General features: G+C 41.7%; 1 protein-coding gene across 1 annotated transcript; it reads left to right on the top strand.

Moving 5' to 3' along the window:
• Positions 1 to 589: 589 nt before the first annotated feature.
• Positions 590 to 22,514, top strand: LOC120046220 (elongation of very long chain fatty acids protein 6-like). Its single transcript, XM_038991271.1, has 4 exons — positions 590 to 900; positions 6,197 to 6,328; positions 18,282 to 18,433; positions 19,451 to 22,514. Exons 1-4 carry the CDS (start codon positions 809 to 811, stop codon positions 19,885 to 19,887), a joined length of 813 nt encoding a protein of 270 aa, XP_038847199.1. The 5' UTR covers positions 590 to 808; the 3' UTR covers positions 19,888 to 22,514.
• The last annotated feature ends 452 nt before the right edge of the window (positions 22,515 to 22,966 follow it).

Raw genomic sequence — 22,966 nt, forward strand, 5'->3', positions numbered from 1 at the left:
TTCTGTTATATTACGCAGTGATAAAATGACAGGCCTGGGCATATTGATTTTGTAATAATTATTCAGTAATCCCTATCCACCATTTTACTCAAATCAAGGACTAAATACAAATTGGGATATGTGGGACATAGTTTGATTACACAAACCCTGCAGGTGCTGCTGATAAGTCACCATTGTAATTAATGCATTGGTTTCTGTGGGCAATTAGTAGGCAGTGTAATTTCTATAGGACTACCTTTGACAATAGTTGCCAAGTGTATGCAGTTCTTGACAGTTCAATGTTTATTAATAGTGCATAACTGATAATATAACTATTCCCTGTCTGACTGGCCAACGCATCCCTAGATGGGACTCAATATGTTTGGCATGGAATCAGTCTAACTGAATGAAACATGTGAACAATTTGGCCTATGTTTCAATCATGAGGCAAATCCTAGTCATTGATTGACCATCCAGTCGAGAGCACCATGAGAGCACGACTAAACGTCTGATTCAAGCTCCGCCTTCTCTCCTTCCATCACTTTCCCTTTCAGTCCGTGAGACAGAGGGGACGTGCCATACACATAGACATTATAACCAGGCCATACAGTCACTGGGACGTGCTCGCGCTCGGCCACCGTGCGTGAGTGACTGTCGGGAAGTGCATCTCTACTGCATCCTTCCATCTGCTCCGAAACTGAGAGAATTCAGTTGGTATCTGTTGGTTTGTTAAATTAATCGTGGGCTTTTTAAGCAGTTTGATAAATGTTAAAAGGGTGAAAACATAGACCAGGAGTTTGAACGGGAAGAAACTGACATTGTTACGAAAATGAACGAGACAGAGAACATCCCACTTGCAGAATACGATTTCGAAAGAAAATTCGATGAAAAGGGGGCTCTCGAATGGATGCAAGAAAACTGGTAAGTAGACTACCAATTCACCCAAACACATCTGGATAAAAGAGTAGCCTAGCCTACGTGGTCTAAAGCCGGGGAATTCTCCCCCCGTCGCCGCCAATGTTGGCTGAGCTCTCATCCACACACAATGTCATTATTTAGCCTACACGCCATGCAGGCACATTTTTTTTATTGCCCACATTCGTCAATTTGATTCCTAACTGTCGCTTACTTTTTCCATTCATAGGCTACCGAAGAGTGCATACAATGTGTTGTGTGGGTTTTGATTATGCTACAAAGTAACGTTTAGTCAATAATTTATACATAAGACTACTACAGATACAAGTATCTTTGAGGATACTGTACAGGGGCAGACTGGGACAAGAATTCGACCCTGGCATTTTACTAGACCACGTCACTGGGTGTGCCACCAACTCACCACCAACCATGCACACACAACCCATCACCACAAATACACTCTACTACACTCTGACCCTACAAACCCTACTTAGACACAGGCAGTAATGCTAACACATAACATTGGCAGTGCAGTACAGCGTTTCTCAGCTATTTCTGTTCCAGTGACTGGCGGGACATGGTCCTCCTCTTTTTTAACCAGCTTATGTTTACAACAAATACAATATGTAAAAACACCACTGGAGATACAACTCTCCACTATAACTGGGCCTCTGCTCTAGCCATTTTGTTTCCCTCCCTGTTGTGCTGTCTGTCTGTCTCAGCATCTTCTCTGCTGCCACTCTGTGCTTCTTCTTGTTCTCTGTCTGTCTGTCTGTCTCCATGTCTGCTTAACACGTATATGTTATAAAAGCCAAGCTAATGACTTAGGCTATAGTTGCTATATTATACTCTCAAAATATGACTAATTTCCAGATTTTTTTGTGGTCAATAGAGATGAATTACATACATCTTTATGTGCACTAACTAATATCATTGGCTAATTCATTTGGGGTTCAACACCTGAGGAAGTGGAAACTCAAAACACACGAACTAGATTAATATGATACCCACTGCTAATAGCCATGTATTCATCCATTAGAAATAACAATGATACCTACAGAAAGCCTCCTCTCATTGACAGGGACAAGGGGACGAAGCATCCGAAGCTGTGTTTTTCCCACAATTGCGTTTTGAAATGTTATACGATCAGAACACATTTTCCTCTCTAGCGCACAGGAAAGAGGATAGTGGCTCGCTCATTACAGCAGCAGGCCCCAGTGAAACAGGCACGGGGCAGGGCAGACACTTTCATTACAGCAGCAGGCCCCAGTGAAACAGGCACAGGGGCAGGGCAGACACTTTCATTACAGCAGCAGGCCCCAGTGAAACAGGCACAGGGGAAGGGCAGACACTTTCATTACAGCAGCAGGCCCCAGTGAAACAGGCACAGGGGCAGGGCAGACACTTTCATTACAGCAGCAGGCCCCAGTGAAACAGGCACAGGGGCAGGGCAGACACTTTCATTACAGCAGCAGGCCCCAGTGAAACAGGCACAGGGGCAGGGCAGACACTTTCATTACAGCAGCAGGCCCCAGTGAAACAGGCACAGGGGCAGGGCAGACACTTTCATTACAGGAAATAACTGTTTGATCAAATCATGGTTTTAGCCGCCCCAAAAAAGGAAGCTGAAATTGTAGAATGTGCTCTTTCTACTTTATAGGCACCGTTTCCATTTTGTTTTTTACAATCCATGAGCTTGGCTATCTAACTGATGAGTTGGAGCAGTTCTCTTTGCTGATGCCACGTTTGACTTTGAATGTGAGTTTGAGTGACCTCAGCTCAGCCTGTCAGAAAAACGGGCTGGCCCATCTGGGTATGGGTGCAGGCCGTTGCCCACTGATCAGCCAAAGGCTCATTATAGATTAATATAATAGAGAAATTGCTCAATCTTTTAAAAAAATAACAGGCCCATGGGCTGCAGGCCATGCCCCAAAAAAGTATAATATATGTACACTACCATTCAAAAGTTTGGGGTCACTTCAGAAGAAAGTTATTTGTTACCACAATATGACGGGAAACTCAATGTATAGCCTGTCATACTGCTGTTCACTTCAGGTTGTGTAACATGCACATGCAGTCACATGCAATGAATGATTACTAAATATCAAATGTGATGATTACTGTTAAATACATAGGCGTAGATACATTATAGGATATCAATAGGCCTACATTTTGTAACTGTTTTAATATCAACCCAAAGGCATGTCACCTCTCCTCATCAAATTAGTGTAGGTCTCAAGTGTTTCTCTTTGTGTCCAGTGGAAAAAGGGAGTCATTTTTGTCCACGGTTAACATATCACTAAGGAAACGTTGAGACCTAGTAAGACCACATTCTTGCACAGACTTACTTTGGCTCCTTGTTTGCATTTTCTGACTGAGAGACAGTGTTGTGTTTCAGTTTCAGTGGCAAGCAAGCTGTCAAATGTGGATTGTAAAAGTCCAGGGGTATATTCAAGAAACGTTTTGCTGTTGCAAAACTCTAAAACAGAACGAAACGGGGAAGGACCTATCTGAATTTGTCCAATAGAAACTCTCTGTTTGCTTCCGTTTCATTCTTAAACGGTAAACAGTTTCCGTAATGAATACGCTCCTGTAAATGTGCAGTGCTGGCCAAGTAAATTCACCCTGTTTCACCCTGCCCATGCATTCCTCAGATCGAGCTGATGTGTGTAGGCTACAGCAACGCATCAAAAGGGGAGGAGCCGGAGAAGCTTAAAACCACATCTAGTGCAGCACAGGGAAACCAATGCTTTGCTTGCATGTGACATCCAAGCCTACGACTGTAATTAATGGGCTAGACTTCTGCTTTCTGGGAACATTTGCTCCCACAGGACCCTCCCTTTCTCTCTTTCGAGGAGTAAAAGATGGTGGCCCACACATTGTATTTGTCCTGACTCCTTCACCTCAAAAGGATACAATGACTGCTTCTTGTCGCTTCATTATCTCTCTCTCCCTCTGTATTGGCCATCACACATTCCCTCTCTGTAATGCATAGACACAGTGGTGTTATTGCTCCTAATGCTTCCCTATAGAATCCTTCATCAGTCTAATGACAGTTTCATCCTCCCTTTGGGACAGACAGAGAATGACCACTGAAGCCCTACTGTAATTTAGCGATGCATATAGCCCTACTAAACTGGGTCAAACAACAACATCTTCTCTGTCTAATATGCTCTGTCAATCTGGATTAGTCATCTGGTCTGTCCTCAAAGTAAACCCCCTCTGCAGTACACACATCATCGCTTTTTAGTATTCAGCCCTTTTCGCCACAATTTAACTTTTTGGTTAAAAAAAATGTGTCCAGTCAGTGATCTGTCTAGTATTCTTACTGCAACCCGCTCCCAGCTGTTTTCACATAGCCTCACAGTTGATTTTAGACCGGAGTGATGTTTACTCAGTCTAATTTCCTCATTACCCACGGGCTGCAGTAGTAGAAGTTCTTGTCCGTATGTCAACATCTAAACTCGGTTAGTCCTTGGCTCCATGACTACGAATGGGGATGGGGACTGTAAAATAGAGCCTTGGCATGGATGGACAGAAGTCGGAGTGGTCTACAGGCCATGTCACTGCCATGTGCCCAGTGGACCAGCCCAATCCTGATCTCTGTTGATCTCTGTAATCTTTTTTAATAGTATGAATTTATATACAGTTGAAGTCGGAAGTTTACATACACTTAGGTTGGAGTCATTAAAACTTGATTTTCAACCACTCCACAAATTTCTTGTTAACAAACTATAGTTTTGGCAAGTCGGTTAGGACATCTACTTTGTGCATGACACAAGTAATTTTTCCAACCATTGTTTGCAGACAGATTATTTTACTTATAATTCACTGTATCACAATCAAAAGAAATCAGCCAAGACCTCAGAAAAAAATTTGTAGACTTCCACTAGTCTGGTTCATCATTGGGAGCAATTTCCATACGCCTGAAGGTACCACGTTCATCTGTACAAACAAAAGTATGCAAGTATAAACACCATGGGACCACGTAAATCAATCCCAGAATGACAGCAAAGGACCTTGTGAAGATGCTGGAGGAAACAGGTACAAAAGTATCTATATCCACAGTAAAACGAGTCCTATATTGACATAACCTGAAAGACACTCAGCAAGGAAGAAGCCACTGCTCCAAAACCATAAAAAGCCAGACAACGGTTTGCAACTGCACATGGGGACAAAGATTGTATTTTTTGGAGAAATGTCCTCTGGTCTGATGAAACAGAAATAGAACTTTGGCCATAATGACCATCGTTATGTTTGGAGGAAAAAGGGGTAGGCCTGCAAGCCGAAGAACACCATCCCAACCGTGAAGCACAGAGGTGGCAGCATCATGTTGTGGGGGTGCCTTGCTGCAGGAGGGACTGGTGCACTTCACAAAATAGATGGCATCATGAGGGAGGAAAATTATGTGGATATATTGAAGCAACATCTCAAGACATCAGTCAGGAAGTTAAAGCTTGGTCGCAAATGGGTCTTCCAAATGGACAATGACCCTAAGCATACTTCCAAAGTTGTGGCAAAATGGCTAAAGGACAACAAAGTCAAGGTATTGGAGTGGCCATCACAAAGCCCTAACCTCAATCCTATAGAAAATTTGTGGGCAGAACTGAAAAAGCGTGTGCGAGCTAGGAGGCCTACAAACCTGACTCAGTTACACCTGCTCTGTCAGGAGGAATGGGCCAAAATTCACCCAACTTATTGTGGGAAGCTTGTGGAAGGCTACCCAAAACGTTTGACACAAGTTAAACAATTTACAGGCAATGCTACCAAATACTAATTGAGTGTATGTAAACTTCTGACCCACTGGGAATGTGATGAAAGAAATAAAAGCTGAAATAAATCATTCTCTCTACTATTATTCTGACATTTCACGTTCTTATAATAAAGTGGTGATCCTAACTGACCTAAGACAGGGAATTTTTACTCTGATTAAATGTCAGGAATTGTAAAAAACTGAGTTTAAATGTATTTGGCTAAGGTGTATGTAAACTTCCGACTTCAACTGTAGATGATTGAGTTTAGCTTAGCGCGCCTCGTGGCTTGCTGTGTACATTCAGCGTACTGCCACCAAGCAAAAGGAACTAGAAATGTCAACTGCAGTGCCAATCCTTGCTAAAGACTGACTCATCCATTCACAATGATCATTGATCACGTACATGCATTGTTGTAGTTTAAACTAGATTAAAGCTTGTTTGCATTTCCACCCTCCTCTCATCTAAATCTTGACCTAGGACACTGGTAGTTACAGTAATCACCTGTGAACTGGGTTGGTGACATGTTTTACTTTTTTTTTTCTTAATAGGAGCAAGTCCTTTATGTTCTGTGGGCTATATGCTGCGATCATATTCGGGGGCCAACACTTCATGAGAGAGAGGCCCAAGCTAAACCTGCGTCGACCCCTCGTCCTCTGGTCACTCAGTCTGGCCATCTTCAGGTGAGTGACACACTGACCACTGTGTTTCACTATATGGCTTTATGTGTTTTTCTAGGCATCATCAAACCAATCAATCAATCAATCAACCAATCAGTGTGATTGAAGCTCTTACTGAACGTTGGTGGTGGTTAGCCTCGTTATCCTCCCTCATCCTTGCTAACCTCAGCAAGGGAAATGTTGTCCACAAAAAGGTTTGTATATAAACTCAGCAAAAAAAGAAACGTCCCTTTTTCAGGACCCTGTCTTTCAAAGATAATTCTTAAAAATCCAAATATCTTCACAGATCTTCATTGTAAAGGGTTTAAACACTGTTTCCCATGTTTGTTCAATGAACCATAAACAATTAATGAACATACACCTGTGGAACGGTCGTTAAGACACTAACAGCTTACAGACAGTAGGCAATTAAGGTCACAGTTATGAAAACGTAGGACACTAAAGAGGCCTTTCTACTGATTCTGAAAAACACCAAAAGAAAGATGCCCAGGGTCCCTGCTCATCTGCGTGAACGTGCCTTAGGCATGCTGCAAGGAGGCATAAGGACTGCAGATGTGGCCAGGGCAATAAATTGCAATGTCCGTACTGTGAGACGCCTAAGACAGCGCTACAGGGAGACAGGACAGACAGCTGATCGTCCTCGCAGTGGCAGACCACGTGTAACAACACCTGCACAGGATCGGTACATCCGAACATCACACCTGCGGGACAGGTACAGGATGGCAACAACAACTGCCCGAGTTACACCAGGAATGCACAATCCCTCCATCAGTGCTCAGACTGTCCGCAATAGACTGAGAGAGGCTGGACTGAGGGCTTCTCGGCCTGTTGTAAGGCAGGTCCTCACCAGACATCACTGGCAACAATGTCGCCTATGGGCACAAACCCACCGTCGCTGGACCAGACAGGACTGGCAAAAAGTGCTCTTCACTGACGAGTCCCAGTTTTGTCTCACCAAGGGTGATGGTCAGATTCACGTTTATTGTCGAAGGAATGAGCGTTACACCGAGGCCTGTACCCTGGAGCGGTATCGATTTGGAGATGGAGGGTCCATCATGGTCTGTGGTGGTGTGTCACAGCATCATCGGACTGAGCTTGTTGTCATTGCCAGCAATCTCAACGCTGTGTTTTACAGGGAAGACATCCTCCTCCCTCATGTGGTACCCTTCCCGCAGGCTCATCCTGACATGACCCTCCAGCGTGACAATGCCACCAGCCATACTGCTTGTTCTGTGCGTGATGTCCTGCAAGACAGGAATGTCAGTGTTCTGCCATGGCCAGCAAAGAGCCCGGATCTCAATCCCATTGAGCACGTCTGAGACCTGTTGGATCGGAGGGTGAGGGCTAGGGCCATTCCCCCCAGAAATGTCCGGGAACTTGCAGGTGCCTTGGTGGAAGAGTGGGGTAACATCTCACAGCAAGAACTGGCAAATCTGGTGCAGACTATGAGGAGGAGATGCACTGCAGTACTTAATGCAGCTGATGGCCACACTAGATACTGACTGTTACTTTTGATTTTGACCCCCCTTTGTTCAGGGACACATTATTCCATTTCTGTTAGTCACATGTGGAACTTGTTCAGTTTATGTCTCAGTTGTTGAATCTTGTTATGTTCATACAAGTATTTACACATGTTAAGTTTGCTGAAAATAAACGCAGTTGACAGTGAGACGTTTATTTTTTAGCTGTGTTTAGAACTAGTTCTCTTTGAGAATTAACCGAAACAGTGTTTAAACTAAACACACATGAACTATGTAAAAATAGTGATTTCTAGAGCGATATCTCAAAACTTCTCCTTTATAACACCTCTTCTTTAAGGATCCACGAGAATGAGATTCTTTGTGCAGATTTAAAGTAAACATCTACATTTAAGTTCAGAAGATTAGAAACACTTCTAGGACAATTTGTGAGTAATGGAGGGGTAACAATGTACTGTAGAAATGTGTCTACTTGAGAGAATGTTCAGGTCAATTCAAGGCCTGTCAACTGTCAACACATTCTTTTGTGGATTTGTTGGCTATGCTATCTGTACACACTTACTACATAAAGAGAAATTAGTGTCTGATAATGCAGTTTTAGGATCATTACAGGTACACTCTTAGAAAAAAGGGTACCAAAAGGGTTCTGTGGCTGTCAAATCAAATCAAATTGTATTTATCACATGTGCCGAATACAACAGTAGACCTTACAGTTAAATGCTTAATTACAAGTAGTGATGCACCGATATGAAATTTTTGGCCGATGCCGATATCCAATATTTTCCTTGCCAAAAAAACGATACTGATAACCGATATTAAACATTTTTGCGGCCTTTTAAGCATTCTAGTACAGTTAAATAGTTAACACACACGCATGGACGCAGCGGTGTAAGGCACTGCATCTCAGTGCAAGAGGAGTCACTCCAGTCCCTAGTTCGAATCCAGTATCACATCCGGCAGTGATTGGGAGTCCCATAGGGCGACGCAAAATTGGCCCAGTGTCGTCCGGGCCGTCATTGTAAGTAAGAATTTGTTCTTAACTGACTTGCCTAGTTAAATAAAGGTTACACACACACACACCACACTGACCAAAAAGTTATTTTGTTGGCATTTACGTATCTCCCCATTACCAGTAAAACATCATCAAAACCTATTTCTTTCACTTACTTGCTGTGCTGTTTCTTTGTTCATTTATTCAGTCGTTTCATTCTCAACCAGGATTTCTATGAAACGCCGTTTGGGTCTTTGCTTGTCAAAAAATATAGTATTATTAACACTATTTGACGTGTCAAATAAGATTGTTGACCAATCAGGACCTGAATATGACTGCACGTCACATAGTAATTTAACGTGTTCATATATTTTTTACATAGTGATTACACATTGATTACACTATCACTCTTATTTCATACGTCACAACGATTCATCGATACGTATGCTATGATGCTGGTAAAGTTGTCTCGCATACCTACAGTTGTCACGTTTCTGACCTTATTTCCTTTGTTTAGTCTTTATTTAGTTGGTCAGGACGTGAGCTGGGTGGGTATTATCTATGTTGTCTGTTTCTATGTGGGGTTTCTTGTTTGGCCTGATATGGTTCTCAATCAGAGGCAGGTGTTAGTCATTGTCTCTGATTCGGAACCATATTTAGGTAGCCTGTTTTTGTAGTGTGTTTTGTGGGTGATTGTTCCTGTTCGTGTGTTCATCTGGTCTGTGTTCACTAGTTCGGGACTGTAGCGTCTTCGGTTCTTTCTGTCAGTTTGTTGTTTTTGTTCGTTGTTTAAGTAGCCTATTAAAATATGGATTATCATCACGCTGCAGTTTGGTCCTCCTCTCTTTCACCCGAAGACAGCCTTTACAGAATCACCCACAAAACACACTACAAAAACAGGCTACCTAAATATGGTTCCCAATCAGAGACAATGACTAACACCTGCCTCTGATTGAGAACCATATCAGGCCAAACAAGAAACCCCACATAGAAACAGACAACATAGATAATACCCACCCAGCTCAGGTCCTGACCAACTAAATAAAGACTAATCAAAGGAAATAAGGTCAGAAACGTGACAACAGTGCTGGTCATAAAAAAAGCTAGCTAGCATCATGGATGCAAACAATGTTCTTCTCCAAAACATAGCAAAATGACATTTGTTTCAGTAGCTATAGCTAGTTAGCTAACTATATAGCTAGGTGTCATCATCTAAAATAACCCTAATTTATAAGACAGTTCTTATTTGATTAATGGTGGTCGGACCCATCTATGTGAAGCTAGCCACAGTAAGGATTAGCCACAATAGTGGACTTTGCAGTTAGCTTTCAAAATAAAAGTATGGCATACTTCTACTATTTGTATTAATTTGCATCACTGTCAATGACATACTTTTATTTTGAAGGCAAACCGCAAATTCCACTATTGTGCCTAATCCTTATTGTGGCTTGCTTCACAACACATAACCCGGTCCGGTCGAGCCTCACTAGCCAGATGAAGCTAGCTGGCTGCTTGTAACATTAGCTTTGAGCAACAGGGTTAAGTACCTGGCTAGCTATTTATTTTCATGAACGGAAGTTTAATTTCAATAGGCAAACAACAAGTGGCAACCTAGCTAATACTTACTCACAAGGATTCCTAAATCATTGCTAAGAATAATGAAAATTACTGCAGTTTCTACTGGTCATTGTTTTCAGCCTGGTTGTATTGGTGCTAGCTAGGTACCAAGATAAAGCTAGCTACCCCAGAAGTTGTGGTCGAACAGATGATTCTTTATTACCAACGCAGTATTGTAAACACATGGTTCGTGGCTGGCGTTTGCTTGTTTGCAGACTTATTTGTACAGCTTTGACAGTGCTACTGTATCTTTGTTGTCACGCAAAGACCCAAACGGCGTTCCATAGTATCTATGTCGTGAAGCTAATAGCAGTGACGCTATTACTGTGTAACTCCGGTAGGGCAACATCTGAAAAATAGCGCACTTGGTAGTGTGTACCGGTGCTCGACCAGTCGGCGAAAGCCAACATCCCCCACGACAGAGAATGGTTGATTGTCAAGGGCAATGAATTCCATTATCTTGGCTTTAATGGATTTCGCCTTTGAGTTGTCTCGCTGAAATTTTCTTACTCTTTCAAATGACTGCTCAACTTGTTGACTACTCAATCCACACAGCAGACATTGTGGGCTAGGTTAGGAATGCTGTGTTGCACGTGTAGTGCAACATTTTACGTGGCGTCACTGTAGCTTTGACATCGGTTTTTAACATCGGCGTTAAACTAGACATCGGGCCAATACCAATGTTGGCATTTTTAGCTAATATCGGACGATTTTGATATGTTCACCGATATATTGTGCATCCCTACTTACAAGCCCTTAACCAACAATGAAGTTAAGAAAATAATTGAAAATCAAATAATTAAACAGCAGCAGTAAAATAACAATAGCGAGGTTATATACAGGGGGTGCCGGTACAGAGTCAATGTGCGGGGGCACCGGTTAGTTGAGGTAATTTAGGTAATATGTACATGTAGGTAGAGTTAAAGTGACTATGCATAGATAATAAACAGAGAGTAGCAGCAGCGTAAAAGAGGGGTCTGGGTAGCCCTTTGATTAGCTTTTCAGGAGTCTTATGGTTTGGGGGTAGAAGCTGTTAAGAAGCCTTTTGGACCTAGACTTGGCGCTCCGGTACTGCTTGCCGTGCGGTAGCAGAGAGAACAGTCTATGACTAGGGTGGCTGGAGTCTTTGACAATTTTTAGGGCCTTACCTATAACGGCACTAGTGCTCCCATTAGTGTCAGGTAGAACCTTTTTTGTTTCCAGGTAGAACTCTTTTAGATTCCATGTAGAACCCTTTGTGGAAAGGGTTATACATGGAACCCAAAAGGGTTCTACCTGGAAACAAAAGGGCTTTAGCTGGAACCAAAAGGGGTTCCTCAAAAGGTTCTCCAATGGAAACAGCAGAAGAACTTTTTGGTTCTAGATAGCACCTTTTTTTCTAAGAGTGTATACTATTGCAACACTGCTGTGATGCTAGGAAATCCTTGACTTCTGGTGTGAGGTGAGAGAATTTAATTACATATCATTGGCTGTGTACCTATATTAATACCCAACAAACATATGTAATCAAGGTGATCTCCCCTTTCTCCCCAAATTCTTAGAAAACACACAACCGTTCTGACTGACAATAGCTGATGTTTGGTGGCCTTTCTAGAGCAGTGGTTTTCAACGGGTGTGGCGCAGCACACTGGTGTGCCTCGAGGAACTTTTCCTAATCTTTATTCTTTTTTGGAACGCTCACTTATAAACGTGGCCTGTGGAATCCACGTGGAATTTTGACATGGGAGCACTAGTGCCGTTCAGATAATACATTTAATGCCACATGGTTTCATCTGTATCGTTGTTTCAAGACCAGTGCGCTCAGGCTGTTGTCACATTGATTATCGTTTGAGCGGCGTGTATCACGAGCAAATTATCATTTGTATCATTTGTATGATTTACTGTATCATCCCTTAGCACAGAAACAAACGGAGCAAGGCTTTGTTTTCGTGGGTTGCACATTCCAATGCAGAAAACCGCTAATCTCTAGCCCAAACGGTTTAAAACTAAAGACATTTTACCGGAGAAAAAAATCCTAAACTAATTTTGCAGGACACTCTTAAAGGGGTGCATACAAATTAATCATCATTAGTAAGGAACTATGAAAATAGTTCCAATAAACCCTATTTAATCTATAAAAATATTTGTCATAGAAAATATGATTTTCAGTATGGATCAGATGATATGGAGGTCATTGCCAAAAAACAAAAATACAAATGATCTCATTAAGGTGTGCCACAGAGAAAAAGGTTGTGAACCACAGTTCTAGAGCAAAATGGCTCTTTCCCAGGTGGGTGCTACACATTGATAGTGGATGAGGTGAGTTTTAGTCGAACAATGTACTGTATAATGCTGTAAAAGTGCTATATAAATCCAATCTGTTTTCCTTATCATTAAAGTGGCAATCAGCTGTTGAAACAATAACAAAGTGGATCCCCACCCCTGTTTTGGTAAAAAGCTGAGGGATGGGGCTGGAGAAATGTAACCACTCAAGTTCATAGACAGTGCTATAGATGCAAGGACTGACCATCCATGATATAAAAATGATAGTTTTAACCATTTTTGAGGCTATATAGTGTTTGTTTACATTTACTTTGTTTACAAACATTGGAGTAAAACAATATTATATTTGTGGTTCTGATGAGGTATGACAGTCGAACTAAGCTCATGAGGCATTTATAAATGATATTCTTCAAGAATCAATTGGTACATATCATTAATTTCTAAGTAAAAAAATTGCTGTAGCAGTTGTAGATTGCCCCTTTAAGGAGGAGTCAGGGCTGTTTTGGTGTGCCACAGAGGTGCATCATCATCATCCGTGCCCATGCCCTCTGCTGAGCCAGCTGTTAATCCTAATCACAGAGCCGTGGGTTTAACCTGCCCACTCAATCCCACTGCTGCTAGCTGGACAGGATAGCGTGTCCTCGGTATATGAAGCACTTCATATATTCATTACTGCACCACCACTGCAACGTTCTACCACATGGGGTTTTTAAAAGTAGGCTACTGGCCTGTAATAGATAGGTAGTTACCAATGATGATGTATTGATAGGTAGTTACCAATGATGATGTTGGTGTTAGGTAGTTACCATAGATAATGTATTGATAGGTAGTTACCAATGATGATGTTGGTGTTAGGTAGTTACCATAGATAATGTATTGATAGGTAGTTACCAATGATGATGTTGATGTTAGGTAGTTACCATAGATAATGTATTGATAGGTAGTTACCAATGATGATGTTGGTGTTAGGTAGTTACCATAGATAATGTATTGATAGGTAGTTACCAACGATGATGTTGGTGTTAGGTAGTTACCATAGATAATGTATTGATATGTAGTTACCAATGATGATGTTGGTGTTAGGTAGTTACCATAGATAATGTATTGATAGGTAGATGATGATGTTGATGTTAGGTAGTTACCATAGATAATGTATTGATAGGTAGTTACCAATGATGATGTTGGTGTTAGGTAGTTACCATAGATAATGTATTGATAGGTAGTTACCAACGATGATGTTGGTGTTAGGTAGTTACCATAGATAATGTATTGATATGTAGTTACCAATGATGATGTTGGTGTTAGGTAGTTACCATAGATAATGTATTGATAGGTAGTTACCAATGATGATGTTGATGTTAGGTAGTTACCATAGATAATGTATTGATAGGTAGTTACCAATGATGATGTTGGTGTTAGGTAGTTACCATAGATAATGTATAGGTAGGTAGTTACCAATGATAAGATAGTTATAGGTAATAGGTAAGGTAATTAATTACCACGTCTGACACCAACTGACACCGACAGGTACCAACACACTCTTGAACAGCTTCTATCCCCAAGCAATACGACTGATAAATACCTAACAAAATAGCTACACGGATCGAGTTTACCTTGTATCTTTATTGACCTTTTATTTCAGTATTTGCACCGTCTCCATGCACACTCACAGGGCCCTACACACTCACACACTCACACACACAAACACTCACGCCATCATTTTCTCACTCACACATAATATGCACATACATTTATACTGACTCTACACATCCGCACACACCCTCTCACATGCAAGCTGCTGCTACTCTGTTTATTTTATATCCTGTTGCCTAGTCACCTTACCCCTATACAAAATTACCTCCATCACTCCGGTATCCCTGCACATGTACTGTAAATATGGTATTGGAACTGACTTTTTAAATATTTCCTGTATATTGTCTGCTTACCTACTTACTTTATTGTGTATTTCATATTTCTTATTCTTATTGCTCGTGTTTGTTTGTGTTTTTCTATTTTTCTCTAGTTGCTGGGTTTTGCGTTTGCAAGAAAGGCATTTCACTGTACTTGTGCATGTGACATTAAAACTTGGAGTGAATGGAATGGTATCAAAACACACATGGTTTTTATACGTTTGATACCGTTCCATTCACTCCATTCCAGCCATTATTATGAGCCGTCCTCCCCTCAGCAGCCTCCACTGTTCCGCACCCTCAAAATGTCAACTGTGTCACTTGGTTCTCTCGCTTTGTGTGTTGTTCCCATTGTTTGACTGAGGTGTTCAGTTACATGGGTTTGAAGATGGCTTCCTGGAGTATTACTGGACCATTACAGGCCTTGAGATTTACAATTGATCTGTAAAGAGAGGTGATGTGTTTTCATAGGGTCGTCCCAACTGAGACGACGTCACGCTGTACGTAGGAGCCGCAGTGTGTTTCAGATGAGAAGGAAAGCTATAAATCGCTAGTGTTTACTAAGCAGACACATACTGTTGACAAAGTAAGAACATGTGTGTCTAAGTCTTTGTTGGACTTAACGGAGTTCTAAAACAGTTGGAGACGGAGGGGGGGGGGGGGGGGGGGGGGGGGACGACAGCCAGCTGGAGATGTGACCCACTGATATGTCTTATCTCGTTTGTCTTGGTTTCAGATTTCGAGCGCCATGGCAACCGCAACAGTGACCGTTCATATAGTTGAGAGCTATATCACTTTGCATCATGGCACCGCAAAGCTGACAGTATAAAATATAGTTGAGCGGCGTATTTTGCGTTACGTTATGACAACCACAAAGCTGACAGTATAAAATATAGTTGAGCGGCGTATTTTGCGTTACGTTATGACAACCACAAAGCTGACAGTATAAAATATAGTTGAGCGGCGTATTTTGCGTTACGTTATGACAACCACAAAGCTGACAGTATAAAATATAGTTGAGCGGCGTATTTTGCGTTACGTTATGACAACCACAAAGCTGACAGTATAAAATATAGTTGAGCGGCGTATTTTGCGTTACGTTATGACAACCACAAAGCTGACAGTTCAGGTGTATCGTATAGCAGCAAGATAGAAATATGAGCTGAATTCGTGAACAAAAATACTTACTTATGGTAAACTCTGATCACCCCATGGGCATTATACTTGTGTTGACGTTTTTTCCTATACAAATTACTTGTATGTTACTGTGAATTCCCTATAGTTAGACTGAGCAAATCTAATACACTTTTATTTTATCCCATGCGCCGAATACAACAGGTATACAACAAATACAACCTTACCGTGAAATTCTTACTTACTAGCCCTTAACCAACAATGCAGTTCAAGAAATAGTGTTAAGAAAATATTGACTAAATATACTAAAGTAAAAAATAAAATAAAAAGTAACACAATAAAATAACAATACCGAGGCTATATACAGGGTGTATCGGTACCGAGTCAATGTGTGGGGGGTACATGTTAGTTGAAGTAGTTTGTACATGTAAGTATAGGGGTAAAGTGACTATGCACAGATAATAAATAGCGAGTAGCAGCAGTGTTAAATCTAAGGGGGGAAGGGTGGGAGTCAATGTATATAGTCTGGGTAGCCATTTGATTAATTGTTCAGCAGTCTTATGGCTTGGGGGTAGAAGCTGTTAAGGAGCCTTTTGGACCTAGACTTGGCGCTCCGGTACCGCTTGCCGTGCGGTAGCAGAGAGAACAGTCTATGATTTGGGTCACTGGAGTCTTTGACAATTTTTCAGGCCTTCGTCTGACACCGCCTAGTATATACAGTTGAAGTCGGAAGTTTACATACACTTAGGTTGGAGTCATTAAAACTCGTTTTTCAACCACTCCACACATTTCTTGTTAACAAACTATAGTTTTGGCAAGTCGGTTAGGACATCTACTTTGTGCAAGTAATTTTTCCAACAATTGTTTACAGACAGATTATTTCACTTATAATTCACTGTATCACAATTCCAGTGGGTCAGAAGTTTACATACACTAAATTGACTGTGCCTTTAAACAGCTTGGAAAATTCCAGAAAATTATGTCATGGCTTTAGAAGCTTCTGATAGGATAATTGACATCATTTGAGTCAATTGGAGGTGTACCTGTGTATGTATTTCAAGGCCTACCTTCAAACTCAGTGCTTCTTTGCTTGACATCATGGGAAAATCAAAAGAAATCAGCCAAGACCTCAGAAAAAGAATTGTAGACCTCCACAAGTCTCTCCAAGAGATGAACGTACTATGGTGCAAAAAGTGCAAATCAATCCCAGAACAACAGCAAAGGACCTTGTGAAAATCCTGGAGGAAACAGGTACAAAAGCATCTATATCCACAGTAAAATGAGTCCTATATCGACATAACCTGAAAGGCCGCTCAGCAAGGTAGAAGCCACTGCTCCAAAACCGCCATAAAAAAGCCAGACTATGGTTTGCAACTGCACATGGGGACAAAGATTGTACTTTTTGGAGAAATGTCCTCTGGTCTGATGAAACAAAAATAGAACTGTTTGGCCATAATGACCATCGTTATGTTTGGAGGGAAAAGGGGGAGGCTTGCAAGCTGAAGAACAACATCCCAACCGTGAAGCACGGGGGTGGCAGCATCATGTTGTGGGGGTGCTTTGCTGCAGGAGGGACTGGTGCACTTCACAAAATAGATGGCATCATGAGGGAGGAAAATTATGTGGATATATTGAAGCAACATCTCAAGACATCAGTCAGAAAGTTAAAGCTTGGTCGCAAATGGGTCTTTCAAATGGACAATGACCCCAAGCATACTTCCAAAGTTGTGGCAAAATGGCTTTAAGGACAACAAAGTCAAGGTATTGGAGTGGCCATCACAAAGCCCTGACCTCAATCCCATAGAAAATGTGTGGGCAGAACTAAAAAAGTGTGTGCGAGCAAGGAGGCCTACAAACCTGACTCAGTTACACCAGCTTTGTCAGGAGCAATGGGCCAAAATTCACCCAACTTATTGTGGGACACTTGTGGAAGGCTACCCGAAACGTTTGACCCAAGTTAAACAATTTAAAGACAATGCTACCAAATACTAATTGAGTGTATGTAAACTTCTGACACCCTGGGAATGTGTTGAAAGAAATCAAAGCTGAAATAAATCATTCTCTCTACTATTATTCTGACATTTCACATTCTTAAAATAAAGTGGTGATCCTAACTGACCTAAGACAGGGAATTGTTACTAGGATTAAATGTCAGGAATTGTGAAAAACTGAGTTTAAATGTATTTGTCTAAGGTGTATGTAAACTTCCGACTTCAACTGTAGGTCCTGGATGGCAGGAAGCTTGGCCCCAGTGATGTACTGGGCCTTACGCACTACCCTCTGTAGTGGCATATGGTCGAATGCCAAGCAGTTGCCATACCAGGCGGTGATGCAACCGGCCAGGATGCTCTCGATGGTGCAGCTGTAGAACTTTTTGAGTATCTGTGTACCCATGCCAAATCTTTTCAGTCTCCAGAGGGGGAAAAGGTATTTTCGTGCCCAATTCATGACTGTCTTGGTGTGTTTGGACCATGATAGTTTGTTGGTGATGTGGACACCAAGGAACTTGAAACAGATGCACTTGACACTATCTCTTTAGTAAATCTATGTGTTTCATTCCACAGTATCATCGGAGCGGTCAGAACCGGTTGGTACATGTTCCATGTCCTCAACAAAAGCGGTTTTAAGCAGTCGGTGTGTGACACCAGCTTCTACAGCGCCCCTGTCAGCAAGTTCTGGGCCTACGCCTTCGTCCTGAGCAAGGCCCCAGAGCTGGGTAAGGAATGTCCCAAATAGGGTCCCGTTCTGAATACTTCAGATAGATATATGTCATGTGGAACAGACATACTTCTTTGTCATGCAGTGTAGAATAGTCAGCTCGACTCGAGCTGACTATTAAAATTCTATACAATTCTATATACTTAATGTGACCCTGGCCCACGAATGGGAGAGATGGAGGGGGTTGTAATTGGTCAATTATGTCAGAGGGCAAATCAGAGAGAAGGAGGCTGGCGCAGGACAAAAAAACTAACTTGAAACAATTTGTCTATTTATGTGATTCCGGAAGCACTTGGAAGGTTGTAGTGCACTTACATTGATCAGCGGAGGCCTATTACCTCAAGAGCTATGTGGCTGCAAGGTGATGCCATTTCCTCTCCCAGAGCAGTAATCTAGTCACTTATGCCTATCTGTCAGTCAGACAGGGGATGCAAAAGCGCTGGTAAATGGACAGAGATGCTGACTGACTGCGCTATGTCTCTTCCTGAGCAAGAGACAGGAAGGGCATGCTCGCGTTCTAGAATGGGACAGATGTTCAATATATTAAGCCTGTTTAGTTTGTACTGTACAGGGTGTGCAGTTTGAGTTTATTGGAGTGTGTTAGGATGTTGTTGTATGCTTCCTAATATTGTGTGTGTGTGTGTGTGTGTGTGTGTGTGTGTGTGTGTGTGTGTGTGTGTGTGTGTGTGTGTGTGTGTGTGTGTGTGTGTGTGTGTGTGTGTGTGTGTGTGTGTGTGTGTGTGTGTGTGTGTGTGTGTGTAGCGCTTTACTGTACTTTTTGAGGACCACAAACAGACATCCCATCTTTCCAGGTCATTTTTGGAAGTGAGGTCGAAATATCCAGTCCTCACAATGTTTTTCTTCTACTGTGTGTTGTCACTAGTGCTTGAGTGCTTGAGAGAGAGTGAAAGTGATCAAACATCAGAGTATAACTAAGTGATTTCTCCCTCCCTCCCTCCCTCCCTCCCTCCCTCCCTCCCTCCCTCCCTCCCTCCCTCCCTCCCTCTCTCCTCAGGTGACACGGTGTTCATCGTGCTCCGTAAGCAGCGCCTCATCTTCCTCCATTGGTACCACCACATCACAGTGCTGGTCTACTCCTGGTACTCCTACAAGGACCAGGTGGCAGGTGGCGGCTGGTTCATGACCATGAACTACCTGGTCCACTCCTTCATGTACACCTACTACGCTGCCCGGGCTGCGGGCTACCGGGTGCCGCGACCCTGCGCCATGGTCATCACGGCCACCCAGATCATGCAGATGATGATGGGGCTTGCTGTCTTAGGCTTGGTTTACCACTGGATGCACGAAGTGCGCTGTCCCTCCTACATGCCCAACATCGCCTGGGGCTCGCTCATGTACCTCAGCTACCTGGTCCTGTTCGCCTCATTCTTCTACAAGTCCTACCTCAAGGGCGCCGCTTACAAGGTTGGCAAGGGATCCAAGGCTGAGTAGGGGCTGGATTCGTCAGAGGCAAGTTGCACACTGGGCAAGTCATATTAGAGTGTGTGCCTAATTGAGAAGAATATCGCGTTGTGCCATGATGTGAGTCACAACTGGTTTTAATGGTTGCTGGGTACACGGCAATTGTGACAAGCCATTTTTCCCCCACCCCGACTTTATATAGCTGTAGCTTATCTAACGAACTAGAACCATGGATTACATGATATTAGAACGGTCGTTGAGAGTGGACCGGGGAACCAGTGCATGGTCAACACAGTTTAATATACTATGATCGATGGATGAAAGAAAGGGAGGAGACAGATAGAGAGAGAGGCCAGTTTGTGTTTGACTAATGTACTACTCGCTTCATTTTGATTTCTTGGCTTCGTTAATCAATCTCTTTGACCAGCTGCTTCAGTCAGAGTCCAGTGAAAAACAGCCATATGTGGCCTGAGGCGTCTCCAAGGGCAGTTTACAACCGCGTTTGCAGTCTGCACGTTCATTGAATTTGACAGTCACAGGTGTTCATTCATACAGAAAGAAAGACTCCTTTTGAAATCTGGTGCTTTTTAGACCAGCGCTGAGAATTCTCTCACTAACTTATAGGAAGTATATTGAAGTGATGATAAAAAGTCATTAATGAAGGATAATTTTTCTGTTTTAGTTGTAGGGAATTTTCTGGGAATGGGTGGGAGGAGATGAGCGCACTGAAGGGATTGACACTCAGAACAATGTGTCCATTGTAAATAATATATCTTAAGAATGTATTTATTTTCTTAAAATCTCAAGTCTCTGGTGGTACTTAAAGTGTACCAGGAAATAGTGTGACTCACTAAGGTTCTGCCTGTCTTAAATTGTGCAGTTTGAGTTTTGCACTTTTGTATTTGAAACAGTTTTCTTTACATCACAACAATGCACTATATTGTTTAGTTTTTTTAAAGTCTTTCTACATTTGTTCATTAAAGAAAGGGAAGTCTCCTGGCACCACATTGCTTCTTAAAGGGAAAAGTCATGAAGGTTATCTTTGCTTCTTAAAGGGAAGGTCATGGAGGTTATCTTTGCTTCTTAAAGGGAAGGTCATGAAGGTTATCATAATGTCTGTGTGGTAAGAGTTGCATTGTCATGTAAGAACTATTTGAGTCTAGGAGGTCAACTTTTTTTGATTTTCACATTTGATAGATATTCCTTTTCTACGTGGTAGAAGAAAATATCCATATTCTTATATACCAGTATGAAAACCAAGGATAGGAGGATAGGTTATAACGTTACACAAAGACACATATTCCTTTTTCTTTCCTCCTATTTTAAATATGACCACCAGTGTAGATTGGATAGGGGCTCAGGTCAAGACAGCGAAATAGGTTTTGTTGTTGTCTAGAAATCTAGTAGATGCAGAAAGTAGTGTCTTGTAAGCACACCTAACCACTAGTGAGTTTTAACCCTTGGCAGCTTGTGTGTGTCTTCCTTTATGTTTATTATAGAGCTGTACTGTATTATCTCCCTCCTACCCATAATCCTAGAGCCATACTGGTGTGAGCACATGTTCTTTAATGTATGTTTGTATCACACTGAGAGTAGTTACCATGGCTTAAAGTACAGGGACTCTTTTGAAGGGTAATGGTAACTACTAACAATTGCCTAACACTTGCCTTCATAAGCACTACTTATAACCCCCATAACGCAAGCTGTGACTTCAAGTGTCATAGATCTCATACTCTATCTGTGGGTTTATTAGCTTCCAACACAAAGTGAGACAGTCTAGCCTTTACACAACTGGTAGTCGCCAAATGTCTTAAAGGGAAATTTCAAAATTGTTCAACCTCATATCCATCATTTCCAGCACTACTCCAACGTCATGCATCATCTGGTTTGCATCGTGTGATTTTCACACCAGATGATGCCATTGGAAAGAACGTACCTTCCTTCATCTTTTTGACTACAAAACATAGAAACATGCCATTTTCACGTATGTTGATGTTGGGGTAGTGCTGAATATGAAGTTGACATTTTTTCAATAATTTCCTTGAAAAAGTGCTTCTAATCCTATTATAATGTTGTGTTTATGAAGGAGTTACACTGCCCTTATGTAATACCCTTCATATGACTCAGCTGTAACACCTGATGCTGGAGCAGGCACATACTGTACTACCATTATTATAGACTAGTCCAATGAGCTTAGCAGTGTTTAGAAGTGTGAATATTTTTTTAAGGCCATACTAAATCTGCAAAGTACATTTCTTTCACTTGGCTGTTGTTGTGTCAATAATGCTGATATTATGATCATGATGTGACATTATAAATGTTGTCCACCCTCCACCTTGAAGCCGACGGTTGCATTTTAGTTGTAAAATATCATAGCGATAATACGCAGGGTATAAACTCAGTTTCTAATACATTGATTCGTGTGCCAAATGATGCTTCTGCAGATTTCTACACTGTTAGGTAAATGTGAGCAGAGTTATTGTTTGTGTATTGTCTTTGCTGATGTAGAGTGTAAGAAAACATGCTTATGCATCCCTGTGAGTATGCTGTCTAGTACGTAACTGATATGAAAGGGCAAAAAAACTGTCTTAAGGGCTTTAATGTTTAAATGTGCAGATTTTAAATGTCGAAACAATAAATTCATGTCTGTTTTGAAAGACTTATTAATTGTTTCATTCTTGCTGAAATCTGAAATACAGCTGTGCATCTTTGTTGGATGCATATGCACATGTACAGTCAGATCCAAAATGATTGGCACCTTTGAGAAAGATGAGCAAAAAAGACTGTATAAAATTCATTCTACAAATACTGAGCTACAGGTAAAAGGAAACACTTGAGTAAATGAGGGATATAAAGTATTTTGAAAGCAGGTGCTTAAACACAGGTGTGGTTCCTGAGTTAATTAAACAACATCCCATCATGCTTAGGGTCATGTATAAAAATTCAGTTGCCCATTATTTTGGCTACCGTGGCTAGAAGAATAGATCTCAGTGACTTTGAAAGAGGGGTCTCAAAGGAGGATAGGGGGTTTAAAGTGTGTGTGTGTTTGTGTCTCAGTCATCAGATCTCAACCCAATTGAACACTTACGGGGAGAGTCTGTAATGGCGA

This window comes from Salvelinus namaycush, chromosome 4, assembly GCF_016432855.1.
Source record: "Salvelinus namaycush isolate Seneca chromosome 4, SaNama_1.0, whole genome shotgun sequence".
NCBI classification, from domain to species: Eukaryota; Metazoa; Chordata; class Actinopteri; order Salmoniformes; family Salmonidae; genus Salvelinus; species Salvelinus namaycush.

Coding starts and splice junctions, on each gene's coding strand:
- LOC120046220 (XM_038991271.1), top strand. CDS start 809: ATGAACGAGACAGAGAACATCCCACTTGCAGAATACGATTTCGAAAGA. Junction 901..6,196: donor GAATGGATGCAAGAAAACTG/GTAAGTAGACTA, acceptor TTTTCTTAATAG/GAGCAAGTCCTTTATGTTCT. Junction 6,329..18,281: donor CTCAGTCTGGCCATCTTCAG/GTGAGTGACACA, acceptor TTCATTCCACAG/TATCATCGGAGCGGTCAGAA.